Below are 27259 nucleotides of genomic sequence, written 5' to 3' on the forward strand. Positions count from 1 at the left end.
AGTTGTAACTGAGATTAGGAACCGATCAATGAAAATATACATATTTGTTTCTAAAATATGCCTATTCATAGAGAACTTCTTCTTCTAGATCTATTTCACTTCTCACTTACACACAGATACATCCACATATTCTACATTGGCTGTCAACATCAGCTATTTAAATGTACATAGCCCGGATAACTTTTGTCTTCTTCATCTATGCAATTGATTTTTTCTTCTTTTTATGTACATTTGGTATCATTTAAAGTTATAATAATAATAACTAGGAAAAGTGAGAAAAGAAACATGAGGATAAAAAAGAACGAAGACACAAGGTAAAACATGACATGGATCATGTATTATTAAAACTGAATATACGAAATGTAATTATTATTGTCATATAGCATTTTTGAGTGTATTGTTCACCTGTAAGAGTAATTTCTCAAATGATACTGATAATTAACTGTGTATTGTTGATGATGATGATGAACGGAGACAGAATGTTTGGTCAAACACTTTAACATACAACTAGTTACTACTAATTTATCCGTTTATTTGTTTGTCTTTGTTATTCTTTTTTTTAAAAAAGAAATCACCATATAAAATGCTCAATATTTCTCACAAAAAAATAACTTCTTACTTGAACTGTTCTTATGATAATGACAACATGTTGTTGACACGAATTTCTTGTCACTTGTCCTTCTTTTCTCTTTTTTCGTTATACATCTATTTCCCGTTCGTCATCTTCATACATTTTTCCCTATTTACATATCATTTTGTTTTATCTTCTAACCTTTTTTCTGTCTTCTTATTACTATCATTTTTTAGGGGTGGACTGTGTTTCTCTGTTTTCTTTTCTATTTTTTTTTGTAATTCAGATTAGTTTACTGATAACAAAAAAGGTTATTTGTATGTGCTCAATGATAGACAGTTAAATATGTATTGTACTATGATTATTATTATCAATGGTATTGAAGAGCAGATAATATTTCAACATAAAAATGCAATGAAATACTACTCATGTGTATATACATTGACATGTATGTGTTTTATGAAAATTTATACTATCATTCTATCTCATATACTTTTCCAGTTTTTTTTTGAGAAATGTATTAAAACACACTTTAAAAAGGCATTAAGAGTAGAATCTTGAAGATGTTATTGATAGTGAAGATGTGAATAGATGGACGTATGCACGCACAACCATTCAATCACTCACACATTAATAATATACTGATAGATATATGTAAATAAGGTTCATGTAGTTTATTTTATAAATAAACTTTTTCTATATTCACACACATACATACATAGATACAATTCATGTTAAGTTTATGGATTCAACTATACACAATACTACTACTTATCCAATAACAACAATTGATGCAACTACGTATTATAATATTATTATTCATAGTAGTAAAGTAAAGTGGTCAGAAGAAGGAAAAGTTCACAGGATAGTTGAAAACATAATATTCCTATATTTTCTTCATTATCATACACATCACATGTGTCTATATACATGGATATTATTAGAATAGTTAATAGTTGTATGCCAATGGTACAACTCAGTTTTTCTATACAATTCACATTACTATTACTAGTAGTAATAGTAGTGATAACGTTTTTTTAAACGATATTATTTTGTAATCTCTTAAAGCAAAAATTTTAAACTCAAATATATCTATAACATTTATGTGTAGTAGTAGTAGTAATAACAATAATAGTAATAGTAGTAATGGTAGTAGTAGTAGTAATGGGTTAGATAAGAGTACACTATTTGTAAACAGAGTAATCTAAAAGAAGGTATATGCATATACACTTCGTCTTCATCTTTTACTCTCAATACAAATATTCTAATTATTACTTATCGTAATAAAAATAATAACAGTAAATGAACAAATGAACTAAATGGAATAGATGAAATTGACAGCCTAGATAAAATGAAATAGTTAGTTATGATAAAATAGTGTACATTAGTTTTATTTAGTAGGCATAATGGACAGAATAAAATAATTGGAATAACTGCTGTTAGTATCGTTGAGAATGATCAATACTATTATTATTATTATTATTATTATGATTGTGGTGTATGTTCCTGGTATTGACGGATACAAGCACTATGTAGCACCAATCGGAAGTGGAATGCCTGTCAGAAGAAGAAGATTGAATTAAAGAGAACAGAAAGGGAAACAGAGAGAAATTCTGATAACAATAGGATCGAAAAAATCATGAAGCATGTAAAGGACAACTGATGGACAATGTGCAAATTATGTATTCGATGTATGATTTTCATATTTTATGAAGACACTCTATAATTTTGCACTTTCAATTAGATGGGTTTTCCCTACCAAGTCTTCGTTCACTACACTAGCAATATTATTATTACTATGAGTAGTAGCAGTAGTACTAGTAGTATTAGTAGTGGTATACTAGATAACAGATATGTTTAAATTGATTAGCATTAAAACAGTTTATTGATACCTCTGATTAGCATGTTTTCAATCAATTTGAAATATATATATATATAGCAGTAACTACTGGATTTTAACCAGGTATGTTGGGAGATACCAACTCACTTAAGACATTGGTGAATGGTTGCTCAATTTCGTGGATTGGTTGAAGTTAGACATTAACACCGTCAGATGCCGGCTCAGTGGTCTATCGGTTAAGTGCTCTGGCGCGAGACTGGTAGGTTGTGGGTTCGAATCCCGCGAGGCGGGATCGTGGACGCTTACTGCTGAGGAGTCCCATAATAGGACGAAACGGCCGTCCAGTGCTTCCAGGTTTTCCATGGTGTTCTAATTTCAATTGACTCATGATTTCCACTATGTAAATGTATATTATCTGATTATTACCGAAAATTTTTAAAAAAATTCAAATAGAGCAACATTTTATTATGTCATCAATTAACTGAAATTTGATTACAATTATGGATACGCATAGGATATAATCAATCTGCAAAACATTCACTGTCATTTTACTTACAGTTATACACATAACGATGTGTTTGTTTTAATCATTCTCAAATTTCATTCCATTCATAAATAATTTACTGTGTAATTTATATTAGTATTAAATGATTTGTCTAATTTTTGTTTTCTAAAAACCCCCAGATATTACGTAATTACATGTATAAATATTGCTCATTGTGCTACTGACAAATTATTCCAATACTTGTACATTGAGCTTCGTTTTTTCGGTGGAAAAAAATACAACATAATTTTCTCGTTTTTTTAATGACCTTATTGACAATTGAACATTTGTATTCAATCTTTCATGTATTGCAACAGATGAATTATATCTCTTTTTTTTAAATTTCAGCTTTATTTCCTATAAAATGAATAAAAACAATTGAAATTCAATAGGTTTTAAGTGGCTGAATAAATTTCTTTGCTTTTTAAAGTTAAATTTTCTTTCTCATATTGTAATGTTTAATTCCCCAAACAAGACTTACCCATACTGTTTCACGATGATCTGGGGATAGAAGTACACATTCCATGAACTAACTTGAGAGGTTGGAGATGAATATCAGACTAATTTTCTGCTCTGTTGAAACACGGACTATTACTTATATCAAAGTTTACATGAGTGTACAACATTAAGAATGGAGAGGACATTATCTCACCCTCCTGCTCACAGAATCTATGACTAGGTGTGTACACCCGTATTTCAGGTATACCTATAATGTATACTTGGTAAAGTGCTATCACAAATAGCTATCACACTTTCGTTAGTTGAGTCATGAGTAAATTCAAAAAAGCCAATCTTCTCAATTGTATGTATTTGGGAGAGGAGCGAGGTGTTTAATTTGAGAAAAATCCTATAAGATAGTACTCTTTCAGACCATTTTCTAAAATTCCAGTCACATTACATTGATGATGTGTAATGCTGGTTTAGTGAATATTGAATATTCAAGCTTTGAACCAACCAGATGCATATTCGAAACATCAACCACGTAAATACTTATTTTGGTCTTACTAGTCCGATGACATCACAACGAAGCTTTATATAAACTTATTTAGCTTAACACTAAGTGTATATATCATCTAGTTCTATTAATTTTCTGATTTGAATGAATAACTATTTTGTCATGCTGATTTTTAGTCGTTAAACTTCAAAGTCAATCAGATTGGAATATTTTATCTTTGTGTTCAGAATATGGTGGATGTAGAGGATAGTTTTAATTACCCTCAAAAATACCGTTGAATGATGTTGAGTCGTATGGCAATCTTAATTGCTTAAATCTGATTTTCTGTCATAGTTTTCTACAAGTTACTAGAGAGACAGAGAGGCGAATTTAAAATAATTTTAGAAAAATTACAAATAACAGTAATGTACATTACTCATTCACGATACATTACTCGTTTATGTGCTGCTTTTTGTCTCACCGTTCTCCATTCAACCTACCTGAGACAATCGAACCTAAACAAATATGTGTTCCAGCCAATATATCTCAATTACGTCATCATAATATCCACTACATCAATGTGGCAGTTATAGTTGGAACAATATTTACAGTTGATAGATTACTGACCAATGTCATGTTTATTACGTCATTCATGGTACATATCAAATTATATTATAAATACGTCTCAGTCCTACGAGAAGTTAGTCACGATCTGAACAGCACAATGCTAACTTCACTGACTATGAAACTGGATGATATTGGATTGAATCTACTAAGGAACACATCAGTTCTCTTAAGATTACAGCTACATTTTACTAATAAGTACCAAATAGCATGAAACCTACATCCAGGGTTTTTCTTTGTTAATCACTTTCAACCTCTACCTTTCATTTGGGATAATATCTATTTAGTGAATTGAATTTATGTTTAGTTTACTAGAGTAACAAAAATAATACAAGTTCTTTCATTCATTATAATTATTGTTTAGATTAGATATCTATCATGTGATTTATTCTTGAATTGATATTTGCTTCTTCATTTTCTTCATACGAAACTAGTAATAATAATAATAATAATAAATAGAATAAATAATAAATATATATATAAATATAATGTTTAATCCAATCCAATCATGTGGCTGACAGATGGTGTACAATCCTCTCTTTTTTTTTCATTGTTCTTCTGTATATCCCCTTATGAAGTCGACAAAAATATAATAAATGTATCAAATGAATGACGTAATACTCATGTATCTTATTTAGTTATGTCTATTCTTCTGTGTTTTTTTTAATCCAAATTAAAATAATTTTAAGTATACATTTCTGTTATTATATATATATATATATATATATATATATATATAGTGTTTTAATGAAGTACTATTATATAAAATACACTTTTGAATTATCAGAAGGGGGTTTTGTGGAGATTTTAGTAATTTTATATACTACTTAACCATTAATGAACGACTAAATATTTAACATATAAGAGGGTTTTTTGTGGAGATTTCTAGTAATTTTTTATATAGTTGAAATCATGAGTCGATTGAAACTAGACCACCATGGAAAACCTGGAAGCACTGGACGGTCGTTTCGTCCTATTGTGGGACTCCTCAACAGTGCGCATCAATGAATTAGATTAACATTGTATGATTGTTCTAGATAGTTGATAAAATTTAATAAAGAAACAATAAACTAATTCAGTAGGTTGTTTTTTTTATTTATAGAACATGACAAATATACAGAAGATAGTTTAATAAAGAGGTTACAACGATGTTATGATGAGTGTGGTATTGATTATTTCTTAGTGTAATAATTAAATATTCAACTTTTAGTTAATAAATAGCTAGCTTAATTTTCTCTTTGGTTTATATAAGATTGTGAAGATTGTTGAGTTTTAATTGAGATCATGAACCTGTCAGTTTTAGACCAGCATTGAAAACCTGGAAGCACTAGATTGATTAGAGTTAGACATTAACTCTGTTGGATGTCGGATCAGTGGTCTAAGGGTTAAAAGTTCGCGTACCAGACCGAAGGTTCTGGGTTCGAGTCTCGCATACGAGGTCGTGAATGAACGCTGCCAAGAAGTCCTGTACCAGAACAAAACGGCAATTCGGTGCTTCCAGGTTTTCAATGATGGTCTAATATTTATTATCTGTTTACATATAATTAATATAATTTATAATCTATTATGTCATTATATACAGTGAAATAAAAAATTTCCATACTACACTAAATGTCATTCAATTCATCTGGCAAGTACAAGTTATCGGAATCAGCTTGAAATCAAATGTTTTTTGTAGGTATGTAGGTTTATGTTAACTAATAATGTTAAAATGGATTTCCTAAATAGAAATAATTGAACTTAAGTTTGAACTTTCTACCATTTGATATAAAGTTCAACAAAACTCTATCCTTCAAAAGTTAATTTCTAAAGTTGTTAGTTAGTTTTTGCTGAGATATCTAGAGTCATATTACTTAGATGCATGTTAATAGATGCAGTTTTTGCTTCCAATAGATAAACAAATTAGATGTTTGTTTAGTTTAATCACTCTTTCTCTCTCACTCTCTCCCAAACTGATTGTTTTCATTAAAGAAGGCCTTGGTTTGCAAATGATCTAATTATCATGTTTCCGTAGTGTTATACAATCAAAATATTATACACATATCCATAAACTAAACTTTTACTGTTTACCTTCATTCATTTGAAGGCCAGTTTCAGAAATAATTTGAAGTTTAGTGAAAATATTCATCAATACCATCATCTAACATCTTATCAAGAGAATAACTTTTATTTCTCGCAGGTACCTTTTCTTTCTCACAAACATACTAGATATTTTGAACATCGATTATAAAAAGAAAACAGGACAATAATTTAGATTTACTATTTCCTAATAGTAATTCAATTAATATTTAAAATAAGTCAATTTAATAGTGAATACAAATAATCTACTGTTTCATTTAATAATTAACTAATACTTTCAAATATGAACCAGTTAAAAAATTCCCTCTTGATAGTTTACAGGCAGTGTACTCTTCATGAGTAATCCAGACTTTATATATTTGCTATGGAGTAGTGTATTGAATAACTTTGGACGAAGGTGAGATAATCGTTCGATAATCCTCAAGCTATGATGACAGTTATGGTGATGGCCATGATATCACTCTATAATTAAGATGTCATAGTTGAAAACAAATGAGTTACAGGCTAGAATACATAAATTTCCTAATAATAATAATCATAATAATAATCCATTTGCCATATTTATTTTCTGGAGGAATTCTTTCCCATTAATATTAACATAATATTTGGAGAATATAGTTGTTTCACCATTATTTTTCAGGGCTCTTTAATAGTACCCACTTGCAAATGTGTACGCTATTAAAGCTAAGAATCCAATTCAAGTATAATATAGATCTGCTTGATAAAAACTAAATACGCTATAATTAGTAATAATAACATTAATAGTAGTGATTATAATTCAATGTTTTACAATTTATTTATTTCAGGTGAACGTCCGTATATATGTCGACATTGTGGTAAAGCTTTCTCACAAAATGGTACATTGAAACGACATTCACAGACATGTAAAGCTGCTTATAATAAAAACAACAGTAACACTAATATCAATAATAATGGTCATAATAATAATGAGAATCGAGATGCTCATTTCGATCAAAAATTCCCCATGTCTACTCCTACTACACATCATCAATCATCATTCATTAAGAACATATCAAATAATATTACTGATCCAATTAATTTGAAACCATCAAATTTTTCAACATTGTTATGTAATCCAATTGATGGATTATCTGATAACGAAGGTCAAATGAATTTATCACAATCCATAAGTAACAGTAATCATGTAAAAACCACTTTACCTACTACAATGAATAGTATAAATACTACTATGAATATCATAGAAAATAATAAAACTAATGTAAATAAACTATCTAATCAATATATTTATCCTGAACTAAATGAAAAACAATTACATGTAAGTTATTTGAATGATAATTGTTTGATTTTAAACAAAAAATTGTTTTATTTTGAAAAGAATAATTAATTTTATCAAACAAATGAATGAATCTTGTAAAGATAAGCAAGAGTAACATTTCGGTTGGAATAATAATAGTTTGTATGGATCTTCTTTATCAAAAAAATTCTACTTGTCCCCAAAATAGGTGCTTTTCTTTGATGATGGGTTAATTATTTGTCCCTGTTACTAATTGTGGAACATAGATCATCAACCACGATTCTCCAACCAACTCTGTCATAGCCTCGCCTTTCCAGTTATTCCCATGTGCTATTCATTATTTTGATGTTCACCTATACTTCCTAATTCAATGTGTTCTTTGGTCTGCCTCTTTCCCTTTTCCCTTCAGGGTTCCATGTTAGGGGTAGCTTTGTGATACAGATTGATAATTTTCTCAATGTGTGGTGTGTCCTACCCACTTACAGTGTCTCTTCCTAATTTCCTCATCAGTTGAGAATTGGTTTGTTCTCTCCCACTACAGGTTTTTGCTGATGGTATCCGGATTATCTTACATTGCCAGCTGTTTATGAATACCTATACCTTTTTGTTGAGGATTGTAGTGGTTCTCCAATTTTCATCTCTGTAGCATAGAACTTTCTTGATGTGTGTATTGAGGAGTTCGATTTCAGTCTTGGGTGACATTTGTTTTGAGTTGCAGATATTCTTCAATTGTCGGAATGTTTAGTTATGCGTGCATTAAAATAGTCAAATATTTTAAGTGGAAGAAGTTTAATACATTCTTAGACGGAAAGATTTAAATTTGATGTACTCATAATTAAATTTGAATACCTCCGTCTAAGAAGATATTAAAATTGGGCCACTTGCAATATATTTCAACTAAATTCTTTTCACTATAATTACAACTTGTTAATTTTGTGAACCGAATTTCATGATCATCTTTATTTGGATTCTATAAAGAACGTTATTTAATCTAAAGAATCATTATTTTGTAATGAAAATGCCCTAACTTTCGTTGTTAACTGACATTAGTAATAGTTTTCAGTTGTTATCTCTTACTGGTTTCCTGGTTGATGTCAATTTTCGACATAAAATATCAGTATAGATTAAATCCAATTAAATAATAATTATGTAAGTAACTTCTAGATAAAAAATTCTAACATTATGGTAAATTGTCGTGGTTGTATTGCTTCAGTTATAAAAAAATTTGAGATCACTAAATTCTGACTTGGTAGACTCAAAAAGTATAAGACTTCCACAAGTACAGTATATTATGTATAATGTTCTTTTCGATGGACAAATAAACAACTTTTAGTTTCCATTCGTGTATGTAAATAACATTTCATAATAACATAAGACTGAATAAACTTAATGAAATGCGTTGAAATAGTGTATATGATCATATAACAATTGTGACTCTATCAGTACTTTTATTCATACCTTAAAAGGTTGTCTTCTTTTCTAAACTAAATAACTGAATATCTACAACATATAAAGAATCTAGCATAATGAACATTTAATTCACAATAACCGATTATTACAGAGTATTTTATTTGATGTTTGTTTAATCTTCTAGTGTTAACCACATTTTACTGGTCGATTTACAAGTTAACGACTAGTCTAATTGACTCTGGATTGAGTTCACCTTGTTAAAATGCTAAGTAATTGGAAGTAGTCGGTTGGAAACTTTTAAAAAAATTAAGTTTCATGCATGTTAACACTTACCATCAAGTTGGGAATGCTATGTTGAGGGGTTTCGTGCAAATTGTTGTGATATTCTAATGACCTAAAGCACTGGACTGTTTCATAGATGATTTCATTAAAATTCCTTCTAATCAACTGTATACTATCAATAGTCTCATGTACAAAGTGTATCATTTAATATCAAATATTTGATCATTGTACTGTATTAAATTAAAACTAACTAGACAAACAAAATTAGAAAATAATTATATTTAATAATAGAAATTACATAAATAAATAGAATTCCAATAGGATTCTTTAAATTAAATTATTCATTTACATAGTTGAAGTTAATTGCCAACAGTGTCAGTATGACGACAATAATTTTGATGTAAACACTTACGTTCAAAAAATGTGTGTAAAGTTGTTTTTTTCTGCAAAATAATTTTTTATCGAATTATAAACCTACTTTTATATACAAATATATTGTTGTAAAAGCTAGTAGCTATCTGGACTCAGTAGCTAAGTGAATAACGCATTGGTGTTTGAAGCGAAAAGGACTAGGTTTGAGTCCAGGAGTGTACATTAACTCTGGGATGCAGGTACATCCGGTTGATAAATACTAAATAGGACGAAACGCACATTCTGGCTCCTACTACTAGCCGCCATCCATCTCCGCATAAACCTACCTGACTTGATAAAATGTGTTAGAAATAAGGAATCACTGAATGATTGGTATGCTTTACCTCAAGATACCTTAGTAATCAATGGATACACACGATATCATATAAGATTGAAATGAAGATCTTCAATTCTCACCTTTCAAATACAATATAGTTGTACTATTAGGTCAGATATGTTATCTAGACGATAAGATAGATGAATGTTGCATACATATCAATAATTTGTATACACATGAGTTAACTGATACGAAAAAATTCATTGACTAAATTTAGATCATATGTTGACTGATTCATTCAAGGTCAAGATTAAGGACAATGAAGTGCCTTCTCGATGTGAACATAACACTTATCTATAAGTGTATGCTCACATAAACTTTGCGGCGACGTCAATAAAAAAAAGATAAACAGTTTTCTCTAGAATAGATATCAGTTTAACCATGTTATTTGTATAAATATTAACACTACGATTGACACGGGTAAATTGATCCAATCAACATACCCAAATTAACTGATTAACCAATTACACATTCACTGTACATCATACTTAGAATTATACTTGCTTGTAAAATGGTGATCGACAGGAAACCCGAAACCTAAGTTTCCTTCTATTCACCACTCGTCAGTAAGATATACCTGTAATCTTCAAGGAATTGATGCTCATTTAAGAGTCAGAAATACTATCCTCATCCAAACAGAACAATTTACAGATTTACTAATCGATGTCATAAAGAAAATTAATTAAATCAGTTAGTCATGGATAAAGATATTCGGTCCGTTGATAACTCTTTTTCTTCTAGGCTTCATTCTAGTTGAATACAATGATGTTATCTATTAGTTTCCAGTTTAGTCTTTCACTTCTTTTCAACAAATTATTATCTATATGCAGAATATTACGATTTTTCCCAAAATTACTTCTTTATTTGATTCGTGTTTATCTACAGAGCAGAGAATCTCCAGGTCACCTTATAACAATGTGGTAATAAAGCTTTGTTGTGTATACACAATAAAAACTTTGTATTCCTGTATTTCAATATATACATATGTGTGTGTGTCTACGTTTACGTGTATGCATGTTTTGACTGAAAAAAGATGTACCTATAAGTCATTGTAATCGCTCACCCATACCATACATATATTAAGTAACTAACAAATCGATTAGGTAACGTCATACCACCATACATTGTTTGGATAACATAAGATTTGTGGTCTGAATTACGTACTATCTAACACACATATAGATACATATGCAAAACTGCACACATATATGCATACGTTTTTCACGTCTCTAGCTTAATTCAGCTTTAATTCTGTTATTACTGATTACTACTGGGTTTTTGGTCTGTCCATCTGCTCAAACACTCTGCTGTAAAATATAAATATATATTTACGAATTTCTTATTCATTTTCATTCCCTTCATCTGAACAACATATTACCACCACCACCCCATCAATGTTTTAGTCAGTTTTATCGATATGAAAATTTCTCTTTGTTCGTGTGACAGCCCCATGAGGCATGAATAACATCCTGTAGTATCTAACATATAAGTTCCGTGTACAACTTTTGCAAACCATGTTTTTAAAATCGAACTCACGTAATAACATAACCCTCTTTGTTATAATGACAGCCGCTAAGCTTATCATTAATAAGAAAAAAATTTGTCTGACTCACATATATATTTACCATACTACTTATTTACTACCTAATGTACGTAGTATGACCTCAAGGGAGAAAATGGTAACCTAATTCATGAGATTTGTATGCGTGTATTGAGAAGAGAAATATGAGATATAAAGACAGTCAATGTACAGTCAAGCGCAAAAATAAATAATACATTATCAAAAATATAAATTCGGTCACTCTTTTATACATCTATTACATTTTATGTATGTGTAAATATGAAACTATTATCAATGTATACACTACTTTTCTCTTTTTAATTTATATATTTCGTCTAAAATAATATGTATGTCTATGTATATGTGTGTGTGTCCATGTACACGCCTGAATGAATCTATCTATACATGTTTGTTGGTGGCGTATGCATGCAATTATTTTCTTTACTACTTAAAATTCGGTGTTTATGTTTGTTTTTTTCATCTCTCTCTATCTCTCTTACCTCCGTTCTTGCTTTCCTTGTAATTTTCATTGTATATCATGAGTGAACAATGTTACAAATTGTAAATGGTAGACTTTATATACAAATATATTGAGTAAATCTATGCGTAATCATTATCATCCCTACCTCTCTCCATCTTCATATCTTTCAATGTATACCGACCTAACTACCTATATTCGACTAAGAAACAGAAAAAAAGTCAGGCATATGTAGATAGTAGAAATTTATTCGAGCTTATACATACCCACATGTATATTTGGCAAAGATACAATATTCATATTTGCTCATTATTTCTATTACAATCATTATTATTACTATTAATGATAATAATAACTGCTGTTAATCATGTTTAGTTTGAGCATAGTTCTATAAACTAGTACAAACGTGAAAACCAAATAAAAATCGACAACCATGCATTCAGCCTATGCATAGGGATATATATATATATATGTACATATATATACGAACAAAACTACTACGCACGAATAAGAATGTGAATTACAAGGTCGAATTAAGGTCGTACCTTGTGACAAATAATAACAATAGTAATAATAATGATAATAATAATAATATTCATACAGCATTCTGTATACAATTTATGAATGAAATCATTCAAAATTTCATGGTCCTATTACCTCTTCTTTTTTTCTCCCCTATCACACGAACGTTTCTAACATGATTTTGATTTCTTCTTTTTCTTGTAAATATGTTTTGCTGAAGATTAACATAATATGCAAAAAATTTAAAAAAATACCATTAGAGAAGAGATGAAAATCGCATAGTACGGTAATGATAATTATATTTACTTAGTATTGTTTGTTTGAATCTTCCCAACTCTGAGATGTAGGTACATCCAGCTGACGAGTCCCAAATAGGACGAAAGGCGCGTCCTGGATTCCACTGTTAGCCACTATCCATCTTTGCTTATAATGAAAATTATAGTTTGGATTCATCAGTTGAAATATACTGGTTGATTTTTCTTTGTCAAATAAAATACTTGTGTATATTACGTTGTGTAATTCTGCGCAAAATGCTTGCATAGATGAAATGTTGATATAAATATGTCATGAAACTTAACCAGTTGGCAGTGGGGATTGATGCTAGTCCTAGTGTGAAACTCCTCAGCAGTGCCAATCCACAACTTCGCCACAGGGATAGAATCCAAGACTTTCAGTCTCAGGGACGAATCTTTAATCTCTATACCAAGGAAATCTCCATAAACCCTTAACCAGTTAGATTGATGACTAAGTTTCAGATTTTAGTGCCGTTTATTGTCAGCCAGTCATTGGATAATATCAAAAAAAGAGAAAGTTAGGTATGTATGTTTGACGAGAATGAGTATATTGTACCGTTTTAGAATGGTAGCAGCTGTTAAACCAATCAAGATGTTATGACGGAAATTGTTGATGACTTCAATTAATATGAAAAGATTTCATTTGTCACTAGTTCAATGCTTAGTTTCTGATAAATTATCGATATTAGCAATGTGTTAAATATAAGATCCTGGTGCTTAAATATTCACCAAAATAGCTTTAGGTTTTTAGTTAGCTTGAAAACATCATCCTGTTCAAACAACTTGGAAAGAACGTTGATTCATTTTTTACAAAATATTTATGCTCTAATCCTATTAACAATGCAAATAGAAACCAAATAAACTTTGATTTCTAAAGTCACGATATACGTGTGGCGCATTTATACCTGGTGCAATATTTATGTGTTTAAATAAATAATAATAACACCATATACAAAAACTACACTTTCTTTTTAAAAATGTATGTTTTAAATTTTCTTTAGTTTGTTCAAATAAAATATTCAGTTAAACTTTTGAAAGTCGTTTACAAGAGATGTTAAAGTTCAACTGTGTTGTACAACATTTTTATAATGATCAGAAGGGGTTTCGTGGAGATTTAATATTTTCATAGTTAAAAGCGTGAGTCAATTGAAGCTAGACCACCATGGAAAACCTGGAAGCACTGGACGGCCGTTTCTACTATTATGGGACTCCTCAGCAGTGCGCATCCACGACCTCGCCTCGCGAGGAGTCCCACAATCGGACGAAACGGCTGTCCAGTGCTTCTAGGTTTTCCCTGGTGATCTAGCTTCAAGTGACTCATGCTTTCAACTATTTTTATAATGTTTTGCAAAAACAAGTAACCAGATATATACATTGAACTGCAACACAGATACACGGAATGACACGAATATGACATTATTGAAACCAGAATTTCATCGAAACACCAAATATTTAGTACATCAATCTGCCAAACTCATGCAACGTTGAAATAAATAAAAAATTATTTTGAGTAAGATGAATAAAAAGAATGTCCTGTGTTATAAATAGTTTAATTTAATAACTTATTAGCCAAGTATAGATTCATGTATTTGGCTCCAAACCATAGTTTAGACTGAATGATAGTGACATCCTATGCTCAAATCGAATTAGGTAGAGCAAAGGGGGGGCGGCTCGAACCTGCAACTTAATGGCTGAAAGTCGCACATCTTAACCACTGAGCCACGAAAGTGTTCTAGTGAAGAAGGCACTTTTTTAACCACTGAGGTACAGTTTTGAAATCTTTTTTACCCACTTTAATCTTAACATCTAGGTGACATCATTAACCCTTGAACATTAATATTACAAACTATATCACATTATTAATAATGAAACCGGAATGCTAAAATAATGAGTGCTGTCACTTTTAAACTATCCACTTTTATATATGATATATTTCTTCAATGAGTAAATAATATGTCTAAATTATTCTATATGCCAACTTGAATAATATTAATGAATGGTTAAGAATCATTAAAATGGAGAGACAGCTTCTTTTGCAAAAAATGATCCAGTTCATAAGTTCGGATTAGTTCTATTTAGACAGTAACTTGCCATTATCATTTTCACTCAATGATGACAAAATCAATACTGTCTACTACTTATAAAAGTTTTGAGCACGATAATATAGACTTATAAGGAATAAGGCTATTCACAAAATACTGATAAACAGTAGAACTGTTGCACTTTCACAAAATCGAGTAAAGTGTAGGATGACTGAATAGTGAACATTCACAAAGAAAAGTCATTTTCTAGATTCAGATTGGTTTTACCATACGATTTTAGTGAGACTGATGTAGGATAAGAAAACTTTTTAATTAAACGTAAAATCACAATTTCACAAATCTTCAGAATTCTTTATATAGTATCAACTAACTACTTCATAATGTTATAAGTATTATATTGACATAGTCATCCTAAAATTAATTTTATCATGAAGTATTATACATATGATAACTTTTTTCTTGGCAAATTATACTAATTGTTAGAAAAATACTTTGTGAATCTGTATAAACTTGTCTCTTCATCTGTCGTTCTCAATTTTTCTGATGAGTATCAGAAAGTCTTAAAACACAATTGAATAATAACAATTAATTTCACTGAATTGAATACAGTTCAATATGCAACAATAAATACTTTTTTTAATATCCCAATGAGTAGAAAATGGTATCTCCAACGTTTCATGACTGTATGGAAGTTACTTCTTCAAAGAAAGTAGATAACCGAAAGGACATCTACAAAAGTGTAAATAAGTAAAGACGGACGGTGGCTGGCAGTAGAGTCCAGGACGCATGTCTCATCCTATTTTGGATGTATCTGCATCTCAGAGTTCATGTTCACTCTGGGACTCGAACTCAGTACTGTTCACTTCAAACGCCAATGCGTTATCCGCTGAGATACTTACTCCTGATAGCCATTTGCTTGTGCAATGGAGTGAAGTTTAAATTCATTTTGTATTGTTTGTTTGAATGTTCCCATTGATGTTTAGGACTGCAATTGATCAGTCCATCTTTGCTTATAATACTAGCAACTTAAGGCAATATTGAGGCAGTACGCACAAGATAAACATATGGCAATAAAAGACTGAGCAATTGCAGTCCTAAATATCAATGAGAAGATTCAAACAAACAATACAAAATAAATCTATAACTCTAAATATTACCGCTTAACTAAGTGCTGACACCAGCTGGAGATAAAGAGTTGGCTGGAATACAAATAGATAGATGAACAAGGGAATTGAGTTAGATAGTTAATGAAAACCAGAGTATATTGAACGGTTGTCTCTTCTATTTTCATTTATAACTTCTAAACATTTGGCTCTCGCAGTCACATATACTGTAGAGCAAAGAAATTTCACATTTCATGTTCAATACAATAAGTTTAGATTACGGAATCAGGATTCATTTTCCTATACACTTTTAACTTCTCTGAATCAACTGCATACATTAATTTGTCAAAAAATGAGATCACTCAAATGAAAAACATTTCGATTTTTCACTACCTAAGTATGTGAAATTAAATTTTTATTAAATTCTTAATTGTACTATCATAATACTGAATGGTTCTATGCAACAATAAACTCACTTAACGATGTTGTTAGTCTATCGATTGATTTGGAAGCTATTGAATTACAGGTTATCATATGAAACCTCTCTCTCCTCTCTTTCTGAAATAGACACATACTTATGCGTATACAAATCTGTAAATTTCTTGCAAATATTAATCTTTTATTTTTTGGCTGATATTCAATAAGTACCTTCGGCCACTTTTTCGTTCATTAGGTGAAAGAGTACTATATATGGGAGTGTATTTTTCAGTGGAGATTTCATTTCAAGCTTTTACTGTATTTATGTCTTTTTTACATCCAGGATGCTGGTCTGCGTTACACTGACATACCTGTAAAAAATTGTTGCGTAAATTTTCAGACTTTTGACATGAAGTGTTTGGTGAAAATTTCACTCAAATATACAGTACTCACCCACTAAATGAACGCAAACATGAGTAAAAGTAATTGATATAACAATTTCATTGAGGACATTGAGAAATGTTGTAGACAACCTCAGCCCTGTTTTCAATAAGCCTACATCGGAAATTGTCTTTAAAATTGTCTTAACCAGTGAGTTGTTTTGACTAAGATTTCCTAACATTGTAACGATAAGCCAAACAGTGAATATAGTGAATATAAACTGATAACAATAATTATACTCTGTTATCGATTGACTGGAAATTTCGAATAGTTGAATTATCACATGAATAGTATCGTGTTGATTGATGTTCAAACCCAAAGAAATTTCATTGAAATCATGAATTGAACCAAATAAAACCACTATTTAGAATCCCGAAGCACTGGACGACTCCTTCGTCTCAGTATGAAACTCCTCGGCAGTGTACATCCACGACTATGAACAAGGGGATCTAACCTAATACCTTTGGTCTCGCACGTGAACGCTTTACCTTTCGACCACCGAGCAAGCATCCAACGGTGTTAATGTCAGCCCGACTATGTAATTAGGTTTTGTGTGAGAAATGCCTGCATGATTACTTCGAATCTCGCGAGGACGGATCGTGGATGCGCACTGCTGAGGAGTCCCACAATAGGACAAAACAGCCGTCCAGTACAACCAGGTTTTCCATGGCGGTCTAGCTGCAATTGATTTATGATCTCAACTGTTAAAAAATTACTATAACATCCACAAAACCACTTCTGACATGCATATACTTAAGAAATATTTGACCAGAATGAAGCCAATTATCACTTTGTCTACTATGTTTCCAAATAATTTACCAAATGATTTCGATTCATAATGAATATTTCATCTTGAAATTTAACCAAGTCATATATAATTTCATGTGATGCTCATATTATCTTATCGACAAAATAATAATAAAGAAATATACGTATATACACTGGCTAATTGTCACATGTTAATTGATTATTTCAAGAGCGAGAAAATTTCTTGGCTGAGTTTTACCCATTTCCTTTTTGTTCTTATTTATTTCTCAGCATAGTATTAGTATTAGTACCATTAGTAGTAGCAGTAGTAGTAGTACTACCACTACTACTACTACACCTATTCCTACTCTTACTGTTGCTACTCAACAGAATGTTGTATGTCTCTCTCTAATGCATGTATACATATAGGACTTTGTGCATGTGACTGAATGTATGTGTTAGTGATCATGTAAATATGTATGTTTGTATGTATGTACGTTTGGATAGGTTTATTCATAGGAGATGAGATGTTATTATACCCATGCATTATCATCATCGTCACCATCACCATCATAATCTTATTCTTAATTTGCAACATGTACAAAATAATGACAACAAGTAAACTTTATTATCAATAAGAAATAAATAAATAAGAGTTAAGAAAGAGAGAGAGGGCTAGAGAAAGATGACAAACAACAGAGTAAGGAGTAGGAAATCTAAACAAGAATATGAAACGAATAAGAAGGAAGATGAGATGATATCTATGTGAGAATAGGAGAAGCGAAAAATACAAACATGGTTAAATTATCTGACTATATTTAAATTCATTTGAGTTACAACAAAATAAGTAATCATTATCGTAGCTGATAACAACAACAACAACATGGATTACTACTACTAATAGTAGTAGTATACGTATACGGATTAATAGTACTAGTATGGGACGTATTTTATTGTACGTGTGAGTCTATCCATTTACTGGGATACATTGTAACAAAATAAAAAACAAAAATGTTGAGAGATAAAATTAAGATAAAATAGGCTATGAAGAAAAATCGATTTTATGCTTCTTTCTATCTAACAATCTGACTTTTAATTAGGCAAAGTTTGTCTTTTTTTCCTCTAAATAGGTGAATCATTAAGTATACTGAGTAGATTTTCATATGAAACAAAGGATGTGTAAATTTCTGATAAATAATTGTCCGGATTGTTTGAACAATTTAACTCACTGATTGTCGTAATTCGAAACCTGGCATAATGGATACCATCTTTAGAACTTGTTAGTTCTATTATTTTATGTACAATTAGATTTTGTTTGAATCTCAGTGGACCAGTAATCTGAAAGTAGTTGATTTGAAAAATCGGAAGGTTTCGATATTACTTTCATTAATATTGATCATTCCTTCCAAGTTATGATCAACCTGTGATGTCGTTGTAAATCTTTATAGATTGAGGTTTTGAGAACATGTGTAACGCAAAACAAGATACTATCTACCCTGATATACAATGCTAGCGTACATAAGGGGAAGTTGAAAAAATCTAACAAAGGGCAATTTAGGGCATTGTATCAGTCCATAAAGTCATCGATCCCTGGTTTGAATCTTAATAGCAAGTGTATACTTCATAGTTGGAGTCGGCGGAATACTCCTGATCAACTGTTACAGGCTTGGTAAAAAAATCGGTTGCATCGACACAGTTGTATTCATTACTTTCTTCTAAATCTTCAGTGATGTATAATTTCTAACTTCATTCTTCTATCTTTTTTCTCACATTTTTAACTATACTTTCATATTTACGTAAGAATGATAATTCCTCTCATTCACTTAAGATTTTATGAATTTCCTCTATTGATGTGTTATTGTAGGGAATAATGACTTCAAGTGAAATGCATTTACCTGAAGGTCCGACATTGACAATGATGATCACTGATTAACTGACAAAGAAAATAATTGATAAAATACTGAAATAACTAAGTTAGTCGAATTGATTATCTTCTAATGAGATGAAATTGGAAATTCAGTTGAATAGAATTTTAGATGACACAAGTTTCATTGTAACAAATGATTGGGGATAAATTAATAAACAATTACAATTATGACAATTAAGTTACTTTTCATTTTAGTTCAAACTACGAAGTAATTTTAGCTAAAATACTATTGAAAATCTGAAAGCAACGAAAGGCTGTTTCATCCCCTTAATGAGACTTCCCAACAGTGCATACCCATTACTTTGTATCAAAGAATCGGCCTCAACATCAATCCTTATGTTTATTAATGTTGTAGTTTTGATTGTTAACTTGAATCTTTCATCGAAAAATCACAAACTATTTCCATCATTATTAAATTAATTGTTTAGATAATGCATAATTTACTAAAAATTGTGGTTACTATCTCTTATGGGATTAGAAATAATCGGCGAAAAACACTATAATTGAGGCTAATCAGTAAAGTATACCTGTAATTTTAAAGAAACTAATACTAATTGGGATATATGATTCAGAGTTACAGTTACTACTAAAAAAAAGTCAATGTTTAAGTCTTTCGTTAACAAAATCATCGTTTATGCAGGTCAAGGATACACAAAATTGTACTTAAATACTCAGCTGTTCATGGTTTTAGAATTTCATAAGTAAACTTTGATTTCATAGTTATTCTGTTTAATTAATCAGTATGAATTTTTCTAAAGTGTTTATTTTATACAATAATTGATTCATATAATGATATCATGCACCACAATAACTGTTTGAATGATATATATATATATATATATATCTGTAATTTCAAAACAAATAATGCTCCCCTTTTCTAACGCTTCCATAGTACTTCTCTTATTTAGTATTACTATGAAACTAATGATATATATATATATATATATATATCAGTCAAATTACTTGTAAACTACTCAAATAATAAAATATATTGCATGACTGAAAGCATTTCTATAAATATACACAAGTAGTGATCTAGAAATCAGGTGGGAACAACCGATTTATAGTTTAATAAGATATTATAGACTATCATGGTAAAACATGAGAACCATACACAGAATACTTCATTTGCTAATTTACATCATGTGTCCTTTACGTTCTGTATGATACTTCCAGTTCAGAATTCCAATCTATTATCTCCAACTCGATCTTCTTATCCTTCTGCTGCTAGGTTTTTCACTTCCGATTGGTGTAACATACTACTTACATCGAGAGGCATAAGTATCATACACCAAACATATATAAACAACAACGAAAAAAATTGAATCTTCAGTAAACTTATGATAAAGTAAATTAATATATGACTTTTATCAGAAGGGGCTTTTGTGGAGATTTCAGTAATTTTATAGTTGAAATCATGAGTCAGTAAGCTTACTGAAATCTCCACAAAAGCCCCTTCTGATAATAATCATATGCTCACTAGTGATTGACTTCAAAAGATATTTCCTGGAGTTCTAGTGAGAAGCAGTGACCAGTGGAGCTCAGCCAGGTCTGTTGTGAAGTATCAACTCACTGAAGACAATGGTAAATGGTTGCTCAACTTCGTGGATTGGTTGAAGTTAGACATTAACACCATCGGATGCCAGGTCAGTGGTCTAGTGGTTAAGCGCTCACGCGCGAGACTGATAGATCCTGGGTTCGAATCTCGCGAGGCGGGATCGCAGATGCACACTGCTGAGGAGTTCCACAATGGGACGAAACGGCCGTCTAGTGGCTTAAGGTTTTCAATGGTGGTCTAGCTTCAATTGACTCATGATTTTAACTATATAATATATGATTTGTATAACAATAAATGTTAGTTAGTAGGGATTTATGGTCTAATCAACGTTAATATATTTATCCATACAGTCTATGGAATAATAATAATGCCTTTTTGTCTAGTTAATATACAGTAAAACTTATCTACGACGATGTTTATTACATTCATGAAGATTTACATAATCTTCAATCAACATTCATTACTGATACATATATAGTAATTATTATTACTATTATTTTCAAAAAAATTCCAGTATTATGTAACTCATGTGGTTTATTCCTAAATAATTCTCTCTTTTTTTTTCAAAAAAAGGGATAAACATTTATACATGAATATTTTATAACAAAAGATTAAACCATACAACATGAAATAAAAAGATGTTAATGTTTCACAGAACAACACATATGTATTATAATGTGTAAAACGATGCACACACATACATACACATAGAAATAGAAACACGGATACATTCACACACACACATACATATACATATACATTCAACATGTATAAGATCATATTACTTAAAACCCCAAAAACATTGTTAATAATAATATTACAATATCCATGACCAGTAAAAGTTTCACATGAACACATCACACTATCTGTACGTTCATGTCTCTTTTTTTGGTCTTTCAAATTACATTTTATACTGATCAGATTAATCATTTAATTTGTCTAGACAATAGAATATTTAACATATAACTACCAGCACTACTATTATTGTTACTATTGTTGAATAGATAAAATTGTTGAATAGATAAAATAAAAGGTTGTTCTATCTTTTTCTTCTTACATTAGAAATAATACATAGGTATTACAAAAATTGAGAATATAATAATAGGTTATTAGCATTATTATCATTACTATTATTATTATTAGTAGTAGTAGTTTGCTTTTGAAAAGAAATTACATAATGTTTTATTCCAGTTAAAATGAGATTCTCTATATAGAAAACAATAATATACTGTACAAGGAACTCTTTCTAAATCCAATTAATAATTCAGTAAAACAATGAATAGGTTTATTTTATATGTGTGGGCTATTCTGTTTAGAACAAGAATAGAAAACAACCATTCAATTTTCTATAAGAATGAATTATAAAACAAAGTAATCTATCATATACAATATAAATACATGGTTAGGAAAAAAAACTCGAATAATTGAACATGAATTTAATTACTAACTGAATAATTATCTGTAACTAATTCATAATTTAGATGTAGACACTGATATGATTATTCAGAATAAGTATCAGTCTATAGAGAGCACAATATATTATCAAAAAAAAGGAATCAGCTTCCAACCAGGAAGTCATAGGTTCGAATCCTATTTAAACCATTTCACTATAGGTAGCCAGTTAATATCACTTAGTCCATAAATCTCTTGTTATTATTATATGCACAATAACTAGCGAGAAATACTTCATCATATATATTATGAGGATCATGATGATTTTGAGTCTTTTAAAAAGGATTCATAGCTGTTCTAATCAACACTATTATAATAAATATGAAATACAAATGGTTATTTCGGATGCAGTAATCATTGAATACCAGCTTAAACTTGAATGCATTCATTGTTATTTTGTTAAGTCTCCTAACTCTTGAAGTTCAATACTATTTTGTAATTTTATTTTCCTCAAATCTATCCATTCTTTTGGAGCAATATTCTTTAGTGTTATTATTTCGACCCTTTTAGTGTTTTCATTTCTGCCATAAGATGAATACTTTTGATGAAATTGAATGATAATGTTTGTCAAGTTATCAGTTGATTGAAAAGGAATTTCATCTATCTCAATACTGACTATTTAACCTAAGTTTTCTAAGTTTTGACCCATATAAAAGTATGAATTTGGATTTCTACAAGATCCTAAACTATTTCAGTAGTTTTTAATTTTTAGTGAACTTATAAATACCTTGTAATATCATGACTTGAATTAAGTTATAGATGTAAACTATCAAATGTCATTAATTTAACGGTACTCATCTTAAGACATGAAGGTCCTGGGTTCGAGCCCTGGTTGATTCATAAATCCAAACTTTGATAAGGTCCCGTGCTAGGACAAAACAACTAACTGATACTTTCTGGTTTTCAATAGTTGTCTAAATTCGATATATTTCTGATGTAAAACTACACAATTGTTCAGATTTGTGAGGGTTACATTACTAATGAACTTTTTAAAAAATTCATAGAATCAAATAACTATGAATTTAGTTTAGTTGATTATCAAATGAAATAATTGTACAAAAGAAATATTTATCTACTTGTATAAATCATACACTCATTCGAAAATAAGCACCCTTTAATATAATTTACATAAAATTTTTGGATGTAACGATGAATTAATATCTGTATGTAGATTTGTGGAGATTATAGTATTTTCACAGTTGAAATTACGAGACTAGCTTCAAAATGTAATTCCTGGAGTTCTAGTGAGAAGCTGTAATCAGTGGAGTCCAATCCGTATCGGATGTGAGACAGATATACACCTCAGACAATGGATGAAGGGTTGCGCCAGATCATGGATTGATTGGAGTTAGAAATTAGTGCTATAAGATTCTAGCTCAGTAGTTTAGAGGTTTAGTGTTTGCATGCGAGGCCGATGGTCCTGGGTTCGATTCCTGCGTGTGGGATCATGCATGCTCACTGCTGGGGGGTCTCATACTAGGAGAAAACAGCCGTCCAGTGCTTCCAGGCTTTCAATGGTAGTCTACCTTGGATCGACTTGTGATTTCAGCTATGAAGATAAATTAATACTCAAGGAGCTCCATGCTTCATATTTGATCATACATAAAAAAACGAATGGGAAATATGAAATTCAAATAAAACACTGATTGCCCATGATTATGTTGTGTTAAATCAATGAACCGTTAAGCATGAAGAATTAATGTCAAAATGATGATTTTGTTTAAAATGATTTAACAAAAAAACAATTCTATTTATCATTACATATGATATGTATTTTGATTTCGGTCACATACATGAAATGATGATGGAAGTATCTTCTATATTTATTTCATCGCTTCAACGTATATGTACACAACAAAGCTATCTATACACAGAAATGTTAATAAATAATGTTAAATGTTAAGGAGAGAAATATAGAATAATTGGTCATGTAAACAACACAGTCAAACAGTGATAACATTGATCTTCTAGTTACATATTAATTCACTAGTACTCACTTATTTATACAACTTCACTAATTCGATGTTATTAATGTCATATTGAATATATATTGAACAAAATTTGATTAAAACTATTAACAGTAAGCATTAAATAAATTCATTTTGATTCTGTTGTCTTGGTATCATGAATAATGACATGACAACTCTAGTATATCTATGTTTGTGTATCTCTATCTGTGTGTATACGTGTGTATTATCTAAAATGTTTTTATAGTGTGTTATTATACATGAAATAGAAACGTAACACAAATGGTAACTACGGTACAAAACAGAAGAAAAGAAAGTTGATAGACAAGGAATAAAATGAAATTAAAAAAAAACTTTTTGTGTAGATAAATTGAATAGAAAGAAAATTTCCTGTCACTAGGATAATAATACGAAACATTCGTCTGAGGTCAAATACAGTCTGGGTCAGTCAATCTTATTTCACGTGAATGTGTGCTTGTGCGAATGCTTTCCCTAGCTCTCTTACTCGAACTTACTCATTGAGTTGTGAGGCGAAATATAAGTGATTACGTATACATATATATACATAGGGAGAGGGATTGGAAGAATAGTGAAAATTGAATGAGTCATGGGTAGTAAACTTTATTGAATATGGGAAATTTCTTTTTATGACAAAATGTATTACTCATTATTATTATGTAGACTATTTGTTAACTGAAATATATATCTCTTATCTTTTATCGACCAGGTTTATATCTAGAAAAAACGCCATATATAATAATATCTATTCACAGTATTATAATATTTTGTAAACACAGGTTTATTTTAAACGAATCAAATGTTTAATGATAAACAGTATCATATTGATTTAAATCTATGTGAATAGGAATATTCGTCAACTAGTTTGTGTTTTTCTATCATCAAAATGTTCAGTTTAGTGATTGATAGACTTAAATAAACATTAGGCATAGGATACTACATATCGATACTTCGCCGCTATTCATTCCTTGCGGATCATTGATTAAATAGTGTCCTTGAACTGAGGGATAGAATAATTTGTCTTGTTTGTTAAGTTCGTAGTTATATATTCAACTTCGAACTTTGACTTTTATGATACTAAAAATCTTTGCAACTAGAACCGGTTGAGTTAAAGAGGTTGGAATCTACAATCCACTGATTGAAATCTTAGTGTTTCAAACGGTTAAACAAATCATTCATTCGAATATTTAAATAGACTTTTTGCATATTGTTAACTGTGATCCCATAAAATAATCTGTGGTTAGAGTCTGTGAGATAATAACAGTTATCAGCGGTTATGGACATTCGATGATATTGTCTCAGAATTAGTCACAATGAAACAAATACATTTACACTCCATTTTTCTCTAGATCTTAAAATCAAGTATTCATTCATTCATACATATTTTTCATTGGTTTTTCAAGCTATATTCTCATTATTTAATCTTTCTCACTGTTGTTGATACTAGTAGTGCGTTCACTCAGGTTATTCATTTCGTTAATCACATCTTGTCGTGTGAATACGGTATGGTCACTCAAGCCAACAGACATATGTAATGAGGATCTACGTTGATCGTAGTCTTTTTTTGTTAAGTGTACTTTAGAGTTACGAAAAAAAAACTCCCAGAAAATTGAAATTAAGAAAAACAGAATTTTATTTTAATTGACTTCTAAGAATCTATAACTTTTTTCCTCGACTTTGTTACTTTATTTGTAGAAAATGTTCAAATTGTTCAAAACATTTTTGAGAGTTCTCAGAAGTTAGACTTTCTGCTGGGACTATAATCTATGGACAACCTTTGAGCGACGCTAGAGTGATCTTTAGAGTGTCCGCTTAACAACTAGGACCAAATGAGATTTATGAACCAGTGTGAGGAATTAGAATTATGATTTGCAGTTGATGGTTAAGATTAAGAATTAGATTTAGGGTTTTCATCACGAACTGACATCATCTATAATGTCGAAACTCTACTTAGTCAAATGGATGAGTGAATTTAGTGCCAAAATCCGAGACCTGTTACCTTATGCCTGATTACTTCATCTATAAATTGTAGTCTCTCCGACTTTCCTTTTGATTTATTGTCTTGAGTTTTATCATCTTTCTATCAACTTAGTGCTTCTCCATATGACCATTGTGGATTTTAGAGATTACAAGAAATACATAGGGCTAAATCTGTTGACTAGAGATCATTCTTACAATCTCGATAGCCTATACTGAAAAACACGGTCCATATGAAAAGAGAAACAAACAATATTCAGCATTTTATAAGATTCTCAATAGTTATTCTTTAGTTTCTCTAAACATATAATATTGTTTGATTGTTCGAGTATTTATTCGATGGATTATTTATAAGTAATTTACTAGAAATGTCCACTTATCTGTTGTACATTTAGTTTCCTTCCTCATCCTTTTCTCAAAATATCTTTTAAATGTACCAATGTAGTGA

General features: G+C 30.3%; 1 protein-coding gene across 1 annotated transcript; it reads left to right on the forward strand.

The window, feature by feature from the left end:
• Window positions 1-326: 326 nt before the first annotated feature.
• On the forward strand, window positions 327-25151 carry Smp_151940 (putative c2h2 zinc finger protein; the record flags this gene model as incomplete). Its single annotated transcript, XM_018789924.1, has 4 exons — window positions 327-362; window positions 863-1019; window positions 7399-7889; window positions 25086-25151. The coding sequence occupies 4 exons, from the start codon at window positions 327-329 to the stop codon at window positions 25149-25151; spliced, it is 750 nt and encodes a 249-aa protein (XP_018655318.1).
• Window positions 25152-27259: the final 2108 nt, after the last annotated feature.

The sequence above is a fragment of the Schistosoma mansoni genome, chromosome W (assembly GCF_000237925.1).
Source record: "Schistosoma mansoni strain Puerto Rico chromosome W, complete genome".
NCBI lineage: Eukaryota > Metazoa > Platyhelminthes > Trematoda > Strigeidida > Schistosomatidae > Schistosoma > Schistosoma mansoni.